We start from the raw sequence: 13,713 nt of genomic DNA on the forward strand, positions 1-13,713 counted from the left end.
TTCCAGGTCAGTGGTTTTTCCCATGAGATATTTCACATTGCCTTCTATTCTTTCATTTGTTTGGATCTGTTTGACAGCATCTTGATTTCTCATAAAGTCATTAGCTTCCACTTGCTCCAATCTAATTCTGAAGCAATGATTCTCCTCAGTGAGCTTTTGAGATTCTTTTTCCATCTGGCAAATTCGACTTTTTAAGGCATTCTTCTCCTCATTGCCTTTTTGAGCCTCCTTTGCCATTTGAGTCAGTCTGTTTTTTAAGGTATTATTTTCTTCAGTCAGGCTGTTGACTCTCATTTCATAATTTTCTTGCATTGTTCTCATTTCTCTTCCCAATTTTTCCTCCACTTCTCTTATCTGCTTCTTAAGCTCCTCTATGGCCTGTAACCAGCTTGTATTTTCCTTTGAAGCTTTTGGTGCAGGAGTACTGACTTCACTGTTTTCCTCCTGTTCCATGCCTTGCTCCTTCTTATCCCCAAAATAGGAGTGTAATGTTGGAATCTTCTGTCTGCTTTGTTTCCTTTGCCTGCTCGTTTTGCCACTCAATGATTTGACTTTTGGGCTTTTTGCCACAGTAGGACTCTGCCACCAGACAGGGGAGTTTTCGTCCCAAACGCTGGGGTTTTCTCAGCTGCCGGATGTATTAGATGGGTGCCCTCTCTGAGGTCTCCACACACTCTGGCAAGCTGGACCCACACCCCAGGACCTCCACCCTAGACTGTAATCCAGATCCAAGCAGGTTAAAGCAAGAACGATTACCCCTCAGACTGGTGCTTGGTCCCCCTACACTCTGTGCAGGCCAGGAGCTGAAGCCGCCACGTGGCGCTGGCAGGCTGTGCTGGCGTCTCAGCGGTTTCTCGCCCTGGGGGTAAAAGCCACTCACTCCCACTTACTGGTCCCAAAGTCCAGACTGCACTGGCCTCTCACCTTGTCCTTCGCATCTATGTATTGATAAATCTGGAAACGGCCACAGCTGCTGCTGATCTGGAGTCCCTCTGGCAGGCGGCTGGTCAGGCCCGCCCTGGGGCTAAAGCCTCGGAGTGGTGCTGGGCTCGGCTCCCAGAGCGCTGTGCTGGCCGATTCCTGCCAGCCTGCTGGGCTGTCCTCAGTGGGAGGTTAGCTTCTCTGTGTCATTCTGTGGGTTCTGCAGCTCCAAAGTTTGTTTAGAGTCCCCTTTTTACATGGATTGGGGAGGGTGGAAGCCGGAGCCGCGGGAAGGTCTTGCTTCACTGTATTTTATTTTCAAGGCAGTAGATAACCAGTGAAGGTTCTTGAGCAGAAGAAGAACATGGTTATAGTTGTACTTTAGTGCAATGATTTTGGTTGCTGTGCAGAGGATGCTTTGGAGAGAGGAGAGATTGGAAGTCTGGAGAATAGTGAGGATTCTATGACAATAGTCCATGTGACAGCTGAACTATTGAACAACAACTGAACTAAGGTGGTAGCCATGTGAGTACTAAGAGAAGATTAGAGTTGAGATATTTTGTAGATGTAGAGATGTCAAGATTTGGCAACTTGATTGGATATGGGGGAATGAGAGGAATTGTGGAGTCAGGAAGACTCAGTGGTTGCAAGGCTGGTTGACAAGGAAGATAGTTCTGTGCTCAGCCGAAAAAGGGGAGTTTGAAATAGGGGGCGTTACAGTAGTTCCCTTTTGAATCTCTTGAGTTTGAGATCCTGATGACATACCCAATTAGAGATATCTAATAGGTGATATAGAAAGCGAGCTCAAAAGAGAAATAAAGACTGGATAGATGGATTTGGGAGTTATCTGTGTGAAGATAGTTGGACCCATAGGAGCTGGCATGATTATTAAGATGCAGGTATAGTGGGAGAGAAGAAGGCCCGGTATAGAGATTTTGAAACATCCATGGCTAAAGGTCATTAAGTACATGGATGATAATATAGCCAAGAACACTGAGCAGGATCATTTGGAAAGGTGGGGGAGAACTACAGGAAAGCTGAAGGAGGAGGAAGCACACATAGCAGATATACCGAAACAGTTGGGATTGATGAAGTTGCCTTCGCCATATAATTTTAGGTTGTATGGTCTCATCCTATAGATTTCTTCAGATTGTTAAATTTATGGTTGTTTTCAATTGTCTTAAAACCTCTTCTATTTTCACTACCAAAAAAATCATGAATGCATTTTGAAAGGCACGAAGTGTTTCAAGGATGATTTAAAAAAATTATAATCACATAATAATTTACTAAGACTCAATTGCCTAAGATGTTCAGGTATTTTTATCTTGGACATATAAAGTAACTAAGATGTCATTTACTTTGCATCATTCTTTTTTATCGTTATATTGATAATTGATTTTCATATTTCAGTAACATTTACATAACACCTTTAAATTTGAAAGAAAAATGTTATATACATTATTTCATTTGGATCTCATAGTAGCTCAGTGATGGAAACTCAAGTATTATTTTCACTATTTTGCGGCTCTGCAAACAGGCTCAGAATGATCTGATTCAGATGTAGCATTTTCTCAATAATATGCTCAGTTTACTGTATTCTATAGAATTAGGGTTGCTGTATAGCTTTATTGTTCTCTTTCTGTGTGTATATATGTATGTATGTTGTTATTAAGAAGCATGGGCCAAGGAGGGTCAAGAACTGTGCTCTTTGATTTCAGTCTGTGATTCTTGAGTACATATTTGGGAAATTTCCAAAATCTTTCTCGGCAGCTATACCTAGTGTATTATATAGTTGCCAATATACATATTTGCCATCAGTAGTGTGTTTGGGACTCAATCCAAGAGAAATGATTATGTTCTCTTCTATCTGTTGTACTTTACGGCTTGATACTGATAACCAGACACTTCTGAGAGTTCAAAATTTTATATTTTCAGCACTAAATCTTTTTTTTCACATTATTGATGGGTGGTCCTGACATGGCATGGGCAGAGCCTAAGTTCAATACAATTCAAAACTAATGAATAAAATTTTTTTGGCTGCCAGCCTTAATTAGGAAATATTCTTTGACTTTTCATTTTATAAAACTTCGCATAAAAAGAATTGATATTCAGGAACTATAATATTCCCACCAGAGCGACCATGATGTAATTGATAGATTTTGGAATATATTTTGGAATTCAACCACTGTCAGTATTGAGTAAATATGTTCACTATTTGCTATTTTGAAATAGTGCCTATCATAATAGAAACTCCGCAAGAAACTCAAGACTTCTCCAGATTTTCCCTAGCATTATCAGGCAGGGAATGGTAACATGGAGGATCTGAGGATGTTTCCCTTTTTTGCCTGTGAGTTAAGTGAGTGTTAACAAAAGTTCTATCAACCAAAAGTTGATAAATTTTGGAAAATTTCATGGTTCTTATTACATTGTATTACTTGTCCTAGGATCAGTGGTGGAAAGAAATTATAAGATTGTCATATTAGGAATCCTTAAGTCATCATTAGACTTATGTCAATCAGCAGTGCCTTTTATGTACCTAATATATGACAGGCCCTGTGCTAAATGGGGGTGGGGTACAAAGACACAAAAGCAAATAATCCCCTCTGTCTAAGAGTTTGCAGTTTTATGGCGGAGATAACACATACTTAGATAACTACTTACAAAATTTGCACAAAAATACTGGATAGGTGAAGGGCAGGTAGGTGGTACAGTGGATGGAATACTGGGCCTGGAGTCAGAAGAGTCGTCTTCCTGAGTTCAGATATGGCCTCAGACACTTAACTAGCTGTGTGACCCTGAGCAAGTCAATTAACCCTCAGTTTGCCTCAGTTTCCTAATTTGTAAAATGAGCTGCAGAAAGAAATTGCAGACCACCCCAGTATCTGCCAAGAAAACCCCAGATTGTGTCACAAAGAGTCAAACATGACAAAAAATGACTGAGCAACAAAATTATGCAGAGTTTGTGTCAAATTAGATATGCTTTATATACAGGTAGTCTTAGTGCAGTTTTAAGCTGCTAAACCTAAAATGGACTTCTTGCGGACTCGACAAATTGAGAAATAGTTTAAATTAAAGTGAAAGCAGTTTCCTAATCTAAAGACCTGCTACTCTTATAGAATATTTGTATCAGATTGACATGCTTTATAGTAATATAAGGTACGAACTATGGATTTCTTTTCAAAAGTAGCAATACTTCTGAATATTTAGCATCCAGAAGAACACTAAAATTATTCTGCTATTTTATAATAGGACCTCAGAATGGGGCCACAGGAAATAATAGGTGTAAGAAATGCCCACTAATCCAGAAATCTAGTAGTTTAAATCTAGTCAGCAATTCACTTTGGATGTAATAAAAATTAAATGGAAATTTCTCATTAGTTCTGCATTTGAAGACCTGTTCCATGGTCAACAAACTTCCCTTCATCTTAAATCTTTTCTTCTCTCACTACTTTCTTCTACTAGCTATTATCGAAACATGACTTCCTCCAGGTGACACAGTCTCTCTGATCACCTTTTCCTGTGTTGGCTGTGACCTTTGCTCTTTCTCCTTGACTCCTTGGTTGAGGCAGGGGAGTTGTATTACTACTTGTTCCCCATTGTCATGTCCAGTTTCTCCCCCTTCCTCTATCACTGTCTGTCTTCTTTGATGTTCATGGTATCTATTGTCTACAGACCTTTAGGTCACTCTCTTTTTCTCCTTAATGATTTTGATACCTGGCTTACAATTTTTCTCTCCTCCCCAACTCATACCCTTACAGTAGGGGGCTTCAGCATACATATAAATGCCCTAAACACTAACTTTCTCAACTTACTCTCCTGTGTTGACCTACTCTTCCACCTCAACCCAGCCATACACAAAGACGGTTATAACCTTGATCTTACCATTACTCACAGATGTATCACTTTTGATTTCCAGAATTCTGAAATTTCCTTATCTCGCCATAATCTATTAGCTTTTCCCATCTCCCTCTGTCTCTTCTTGTTTAAAAACCCTACTCTTCATTCACATTGTGACCTTCAATCCCTTGATCCTTCCATTTGCTCCCTGGGTATCTCCCTGAACTAATCATTCTTTTCGCTTCTTTCGCTTCTCCTCATTTTGATTCTTTAGTAAACCAATTCAAGTCTACACTGAATCCCTGTCCCCCTTTTCATGTTGCTGATTATGTCCAGCTGAGCCTTAGCCTTGGATCATTTCCCACCATTCATCACCTACACATGTGCTGCTGAATGAAGAAGATGGAGAAAATCACAGAAACGTTCCAAGTCTACTACAGTTAAGTTATATAACCTCAGTTGGACCCCAACTGCTGCTAGGCAATCCTTCCATACCTCCCACTCTTCCTAGTGGCTCTTCTAAACTTTTTCATCTGTCCTCAAACCTCCTCTACTCTCTGAGTTGAGAACCATACCTCATAGTTTACAGAAAAAATCCCAAAACCATTCTCTGTGAAATCTCTCTTCTCTCCACTCCCTCATTTCTAATCACTCAGATGATTTCTGCCACTCTCTCCTCCATCATTCCTGTTTCAGATGATGAAATGATCTTTCTTCTTACCAAGATATAATGCTAAGGGAAATTGAAGATCTTCCCTGCCCCTTTGCTGGTGCTTCTCTCTCTGGTTACTAACTAGCTGTGAATGTAATGGTCACACAGCTGGAAGCCCTGTCTATTGGTCTGTTGAATTGTGTTATTTTCTCTTATTTTTTTGTCTGCTTATAATTTCTCTTTGTATGAACTTTTCTGAAGTTCAGGGTGCTGACTTTTCCCCCTGAACTAAGTGAATGATATATGTGTTTGATTAAACTAAGATTGTCAACCCCTTTAAAGTTGCTTTCCTTTAGAAAAGCAGATCAAAGAACCTGTGCCAGCAGCCATCCTGGGTATGCTAGGTTGCTTGCTGTTACACGAGGCAAACCCTGTTCATGTGATCCCATTCCATCCTGTCTCTATTACTTGTTTTTAATCTTGCTCTATCTACTGGCTCATTCATGCCCATGGTTCTTCTATCATGAAAAGCCTTCACTTGATCTTTCTATCCCCATTACTCTCTTCTGCCGTTTGTAGCTAAACTCCTTCAAGAGGCCAGTGATAGATGTCTCCACTTTCTCTCCTCTCTCTTTCTTCTTAATTAACCCTTTACAGTCCTACTTTTGACCTTATCATTCCACTGAAACTGCTCTCTCCAAAGTTAGTAATGATCTTTTAGTTGCCAAATCCAACGGCGTTCTCTCAGTTCTCATTCTCCTAGTGTCTCTGCATCCTTTGACACTGCTGATTATTCTCTCTCCTCCTTGATACCATTTTCTCTCTAGGTTTTAAGGGCACTACTCTCCCTGGTTTCCTCTTACCTATCTGACTGTTCCTTCTCTCTCTCCTTTGCTGGATCCTCCTCCAAATCATAGGTGTCCCACAGGGTTCTTCCTGACCCCTCTTTTCCCTCTGTATTACTTTACTTGGTGATCTCATCAACTCCTGTGGATTTAATTACCATCTCTATGTTGATATTTCAGATTATTCTCCTCCTGTCCCAGACCCTCTGCTGACCTCCAATCTCATATCTCCAGCTGCCTTTCAGAGATTTCATACTGGCTTCCAGTAAATTGAGTGTCTAAAAATAAACTCATTTCCCCTCCTAAACTCTCCTTCCTCCCCTCATACCTTTCCTTTTATGGTAGAGGGCAACACCATCTTTCAATCTCTCTCTCTCTCTTTTTTTAAAAGCAATTGGGGTTAAGTAACTTGCTCAAGGTTACACGGCCAGTTATTTCTGGGTGTGGTGCTAAGTATCAGAGCCCAGATTCGATCCCAGGTCATCCCGACTCTGGGGCCAGTGCTCTTACTCGCTGAGCCACCTGGCCGCCCCATCTTTCAATCTCTTATACTTAACCTAAGAGTCATCTTGGATTCCTCGTTATCTCTCACTCCTCATATCCAAGTTATTGGCATTGTTAACTAGTTGTTCAGTCATGTCTGACTCTTTTTTTTTTTTGGAGGGCAATTGGGGTTAAGTAACTTGCCCAAGGTCACATGGCTAGATTTTTGTGTGTGTGTATTACGTGTCTGAGGCCAGAACTCAGGGCCTCCTGACTCCTGGGCCGGCGCTCTACTCACTGCACCACCTAGCCACCCCATGTCTGACTCTTCTTGACCATATGCTATGCCAGGCCCTTCTATCCTCCACTGTCTTGAAGTCTGTCCAAGTTCTTACTACTACAGCTTATCAGTTTTACCTTTGCTCCTCTAATGCTGCCACTGCTCTGGCGTAGGCCCTCCTTACCTCAGCCCTTTATTATTGCAATATCCTGATGGTAGCTCTGCCTGCCTAAAGTCTCGCCCCACTCTAATCCATCCTTATTCAGCCACTGCATAGTTTTGCTAAAGCACAAATCCAACCATGTCAGCCTTCCCCTTCTCTACTCAATAAACTGTCTTGGCTTCCTTTTGCCTCCAGGAGCAAATTACAAAATATTCTCTTTGGCATCCATAGCCCTTCATAGCCTAATCTCCCCTTACCCTTCCAGTCTTCTTATTCTTTACTGCCCAGTGCACTCGTTGATTCCGTGACCCTGCCCTTCTGACTGTTCATGAACAAGACACTTTATCTCTTAATTCCCGGCATTTTCTCTGGGTGTCCCACTTGCCTGGAATTGTCTCCCTTCTCCACTTCGAACACTGACCTCCCTGGATTCCTTTAAGGTTCAGCTAAAAGCCTGCCTTGTATAGGAGATCCTCCTGAACTTCTCTTATTTCCAGGGTCCTCCCTCTGTTAATCACTCCCTACTTATCCCATATATAACTTGCTTTGTATATATTTGTTTCTTTGTTGCTTCTTCCATTAGACTGTGAGCTCCCTGAGGACAGGGATTGTCTTTTGCAGGCACATAGTAGGTGTTTAATATATGTTTATTGTTTGATTGAAAATAAGTTCCTCATCAGAGCAGCTAGACTGGAGGGAGGAGAGGATGCAAAGGAAGGAGACAGGCTTGTGAGTAAATGTTAGTTTGTGGGAAGGCTAAAGGATGCTGTGGCTCTCTGTGCTGTTATGACTAAATAACTTCTATGCTACTGTGATAGAATTGGTTTACTGGTTTGGGGATTTGGTTTTCTGGTGTCTGAATAAATGTTTTGCTTCTGTCTTCAAAAAAAAAAAAAAGAAAAGAAGTTCCTATTAGAAAGGTTGGGAAGAGTCAGGTTATGAAGGCTTTTGAATGCCAAAATAGAAGATTTTTTATTTGATTCTGGAGGTGAAACCTGGATAGGAAATGCTATAACTAATTTCTTGAGCAGTTTCATCAAAGCCCTGATGATTGGGAGGCACAGTAAAGTACCTTCCCATCCAAGGTAGTCTTTGTAACATATATAAGGACATTGAAGTATTTTATTTGTCATTCAGAGTTTACTTTGATGAAGTGGATATTAGAAGTGCGTTTATTAAGTAATTATCTTTAAAAAGCATTGTTTTTTCCCTATATATATATTTACTTTTTTTTTTCCTTTTTGGAGGGCAGTTAGGGTTAAGTGACTTGCCCAAGGTCATACAGCTAGTTTTTGTGTTAAGTGTCTGAGGCCTCATTTGAACTCAGGTCCTCCTGACTCCAGGGCCAGTGCCCTATTCTCTGTGCCACCTAGCCACCCCTATATATTGACTTTCGAGTTCTATTTTTGGGTTTAAAGTAGTAAAAGTAGAATAGAGGGCAGACTTTCTAGAAATACCAGAATGGATTCTCAAAGCAAAACATTACAAATGACTATGGATAAGGGAATTTTGAACCTGTGAAGTAATGAAATGATCAGATAATTGATACCTATGTAAAAGTTGAAATTTGTAAAAAGATTTTCATCTTTTTTCTTTGTTGATTTTCAAATCTAACACATAAATATCAAATATTTATGCCTTAGGAAAACATTTTAAATTTGACATGGATAACCTTTCAGTGTTTGCTATGCACAGCTCATCTTAGAAATCTGAAATACAGCTTAATCCTTCAAAATGATAAGTATTTTGTTATCTCTTCTCTCCACAGAGATATAACGTATGGAATATCACTAGAGGCTGTGTCAACGCTGGTCATTTTCCTTTCCTGTCAGCTCTTCCATAAGGACATTCTGAGACAGAGCATAAGCCACAAATACTTGATGCATGGACGATGGTATGTTTCAGTATTGAAGAGCTTGTCTTAGATGTTTTTAGCTTTCTGCTGTGTGAATCCTTTTGTTTTGTATCTGCAGACACAAACTTTGGGTCTCCCACTCCCACCTCAAGCTTGTCTTAGATGTTTGTAGCTTTCTGCTGTGTGAATCCTTCTGTTTTGTATCTGCAGACACAAACTTTCGGTCTCCCACTCTCACCTCAAGCTTGTCGAACTCCAAGCCAAATTGATCTTCCTCTTTAAGTCAGGTCTTCTTTCCATCTGGACTCCCTTTGTCAGCGGTAGCACTGTATTCTTGTATCAGCAATGCCATATTCACAATGCCTATGGAGATTACAAATATGCTGATATAATTATCCATTAAAAAATACGTCATGCTTGCCATATGGGGAAATAAAGTAGAAAATTTATTAAGATACCAAAAGACTGAGTCCCAAAACCAGAAAGTGAAAGCCATCAGAGTAGTTATGACATTGGCACAGGTAGATAAAGTAGAAAGCACCCACATTTTCAAGCCTTTAAAACAGAACAGGCTACCTCAGGCAAAGGTCCTCCTCTCCTCACTCACAGCAACCACCCAGCGTCCTGGAAGAGCGCTCCCAGCAGCTCTGGCCCCTGGCAGTCCTCAACAGGAGTCCTTAGCAGAAAGTCCTTAGCAGTCCTAACTCAAAAAGGGCTTCACGCTGCCGCTGCCTCTGCTGCTGCCACCGTCGCCACCACCGCCAGCCACCCCAGGAACGCTAGCTTGGCTTCCGCTTCCTCTTGCTCCACCCCTTCCTGCTACGTCAGCAAGTCCAACGGGGCATGGAAGATCTTTAAATCCCATAACCCTTACAATTCTCTAATTATTCATGCTCCTAATCTTTCTTTTGACTCTTGCCACACACATACACACACACACACACACACTCCAGTTGTCATTTCCCCTGCTTGAAGACACATCATCTTCATTTCTCTTCATACATTTCCTTGATTATTTTAAGATTCAGCTTAAGTATCACCTTCTACATGAAGCTTTTCTTGATCCTTCTACCCCTCAAACTCCTTGTACTTACATGTATTCATTTTATAAACACGTATATATGTTCATGTTTTCTCCTTTGATAGGCTCTAAAGTTCATGTGAGCAAGGATTATTTTGGTCTTTTATTTAGCATCATACTAGATAATATTTGTAAAATACTTTGCCTGGTATATAGTAGACATTTAAATGTAGATTTCCTCCATCCCTTTTTGTCTATGTATATTCATCTCATAACAAAGTGCCCAGCAGATTATAGCTTCTTAATAAATACTTATTGTATGATTTATTGATTATATAAGTAGTTGAGAGAGGTTGCTGCTTGGAGCCCCCTAACTTTTCTGGTGGTCCTCAGATTTTGCTTAATTGACTACTTACTATACCATTGACCATGTGTGCCTCCTAGATTTTAGGCCTGATATTAATTTTTTTTTTTTTGCCATTTGGAGGGCAATTGGGGTTAAGTAACTTGCCCAAGGTTATACGGCTAGTGTTTTTGTGTTCAATTTCTGAGGCCGAAACTGAACTCAGGTCCTCCTGACTCTGGGGCCAGCGCTTTACTCACTGCACCACCTAGCCACCCCATTCTGATATTAAATTTTGTGTTCTGATGCCATCGCCTTTGGATTTCTGGACTATAGCTATTAGACTGCAAGCCAGAATTAATTTACTAATTGGAAATTTGAAGAAAGCAACGAGAGGCTTTCTCTGTGTTTTTTTTTTAACATCTTATTTCTTAGGAAGGCCCATGAAGTGATTTTGCATAGGACAATGTGCCATATACATTTGTAACCCCCAAATAATCTTCACTGTTTAGTGAACTTCATGTGAAGGAAGACTACAAGGTCAGTTTGAGAACCCATTTTGCTCTTGGGGTCTGGGCCAAATGTCTTGTGATTGCTTCTGAACTGCCTTCTCTCTAAGTATAGATCTGGGGCCTGTGGACTGCTTTAATGCCATCCTTGGGCTTCTGTCTTCCCTGGATCTTTGACCATGAACCTGGGTGGTAGGTGATAAAGCTGCCAGATGACAGCCATTCTTGTCTGTTATAGTGCCCCATGTGGGTCTTTAACCTTCTGTTGCCCTTGTGCATAGCCCCTCTCTGGGAGCTGGAATGTTCCATGAAGGGCTCCTGGATATAGACCCCTTCCCCAGTGTCTGTAGGCTTCTCTGTCTGTTGCTCTGTGCTGACTTGGACTTGAAAAATGACTCATAGTGACTTTTTCTTGGATGTTCTTGCAGGATTCAGTTTGTTTTATTTTCTAGATCTGTTTGGAGAAGTTTTTTTTTCCCCGTCGTGTTTGTGTGTGTGTGTGTGTGTGTGTGTTTGGGGGGGGATGAGGAGAGGCTTGTACTACTCCCTACAATTCTTGCCATCTTGGATTCACCTCTAATTTATAATTGGTTATGACTTCTAAAAAAATTGATGATGTTTGGCAGATTTGTTTTTTGATTAGTTTTGTGTTCATTTAGTAAATATGTTTTTAGGGAAAAAAGTTAAATTTGAAGAGCCAGACTACTTGTTGGCTTTTAAGTCCTTATTGGGCCAAAATAATTCCTCTTTGGTACTCATGGTACTCCTTTCCATGTGCACTGTGTTACAGCCAGCCTGAACTGCTCATTGTCTGCTGGTCACGTTCTGCTGTCTTTTGTCTTTGTATCTTTTTTCATCCTGTCCCTTGTCCCTGGACATGGATTATTTTCCCTTTGCTCCGTCTTTTCTGTTGAAGTTTTTTCTTTCAGTGCCCAACTCAGAACCTTTTCCATCTATAAAACCTTCCTCGATCATTGGACTTTATCTCTTTCCCTGGGCTCCACTAGACCTTTCTTTTGCATTTATTTTCTGTTTTCTGTTCTAGTAAATAGTTTCTTTTTTCCTCTTGTTTTCATTTGGCTATATAATTCTTTCCCCTTTCCCCTCTCAGTTAAGTAGATTCCCCCTTCCTCTCCTTCCTTTCAACTAGTCATTATCATTAGTTTTTAAAATTTCATTTTTGCATGCTTTTTTCAAAAATAATTTATCCTCTCTGTTCTACTCTAGACCATCATTCTCTGATTCATGATATCTGTAATTACCTAATCTCTTTTCTCTGGAGAAAAAGATTCCTCCTGGAATCAAAGCTTCCAAAGTATTGATTCTAGTCCCTTTGCTGAAGGCAATTTCTGCCACTGCCTTGCAGAATTTGCTCCATGGCTTCCCTCTTTTCATTGTGCCTCACTTCTAGAACATTGCCAATTATTTCAGGTGTCAGAGAGAACACTGCCTTATGATAGAGCCCTTCCACTACCATGTCTCTGATTATGCATCCTACCACTGATCTATACCCTCTTTTGGTTATTTCTCCCCTCCTCCCCCCCCGCCCCCCCATATATTTGCCTCAAAACCTCCCAGGATTCATGTTTTTCCCATTCCCCAGTGATTCCAGTTCCCCCTTCCCAACATTGGACAAGTAGATTCTTCAAGTACCAAATTCCTTGGGCCACACACAGTGTAAAGTCTCTGTCTTCTTTCGTAGATCAACTCTCTTCACCTATATAAACATTTTTCAGTAGGAACCCTACCCCATGGCCCCCCCGGCCCCCACTGCCTCCCACTACCAAAGTAAGACCTCCTTCATCTCCATCCTCCATTTTCAATTTTCTCTCCTTGTCCTTGCCTCCTCTTCTGTAGGCTCTTTTTGTGACCATAGAGGTCACCTTCCCCTCATTGCTAGTCCTTGATTTGACCCAGGCATATCACAAATTCCTATCCCCGTCCTCTTCCTCCCCTTTCATTTAACATCCATGTTGTAATGCAGTCCCACAAAACAACATTGGTCCACCTGTTTGCAGGGTGTCACCAGTTTCTGCCTACATTGCCCTCTGTTCACTTCTTCATTGTTACCTCCGCCAGATGTCAGCCTTTACCCCATCTCCTTATTGTACATTTAGAAAGCCGTCTCTTATTGGTCTCTCTGCTGCCACTCTCTTGCTTTTGCTGTTCTTGGTTGACGTCTTTATTTTTCCTCCATTTCTATTGGAAGAGAAGTGAGCATGGATGGCTTGGATGGTTTATGAAATGGTGGTCCTGGGCAGGAGGTAACCAGTCAGAGCAGGGGGCTATGGGATAGGAGTCATCTTTAGGCTAAAAAGGCTCTCACAAAGTGGTGGAAAGGTCTAGCAGGGGTGCGGAACCTGTGGCCTTCTAGGTCCTCAAGTGTAACCCTCTGCCTCCATACTTCCCAGAATAAATTCTCTTAATAAAAGGATTTGTTCTGTAAAACCTGGACTCAGTCAAAAGGCTGTATGTACCCCAGGACCTGGAAGGTCACATGTGACCTCAAGGCTGTAGGTTCCCCAACCCTGGCCTAGAGAGTCAGAAGTATTTTATATTTTCTGCCTTCCATTTTAGGTGAATCCTACAAAATCTCCATAAAGTTGGGGTAAAGTTATAAAAGTGATACATTTGGAAGAACTTAAGTAGAAATGAATTGGCATTTTTGGGTCAGGGAGAAGGCAAGGGATATTGTATAGATGATGTTTTATAATAAGAGGATATTGTTTACTTCTTTAATAAGTGCAGAGAAAAGGTGCCAGTCCACACTGGCAGAGGAAATTCCTCATTGGGAGCTCTAAGGA

At 41.0% G+C, this 13,713-nt stretch overlaps 1 protein-coding gene across 2 annotated transcripts in view; it reads left to right on the plus strand.

The window, feature by feature from the left end:
- Positions 1-13,713, plus strand: part of DYM (dymeclin) — a 622,931-nt gene that overhangs the window by 147,564 nt on the left and 461,654 nt on the right. For both annotated transcript variants that reach the window (XM_069104416.1, XM_069104414.1), the window contains exon 7: positions 8,950-9,075. In XM_069104416.1, the coding sequence (XP_068960517.1) occupies positions 8,950-9,075 (126 nt within the window). The remainder of the gene's footprint in view (positions 1-8,949; positions 9,076-13,713) is intronic.

Source organism: Petaurus breviceps, unplaced genomic scaffold (genome assembly GCF_028583685.1).
Source record: "Petaurus breviceps papuanus isolate PSGF00001 unplaced genomic scaffold, PetGlider_PUasm1.0 131, whole genome shotgun sequence".
NCBI lineage: Eukaryota > Metazoa > Chordata > Mammalia > Diprotodontia > Petauridae > Petaurus > Petaurus breviceps.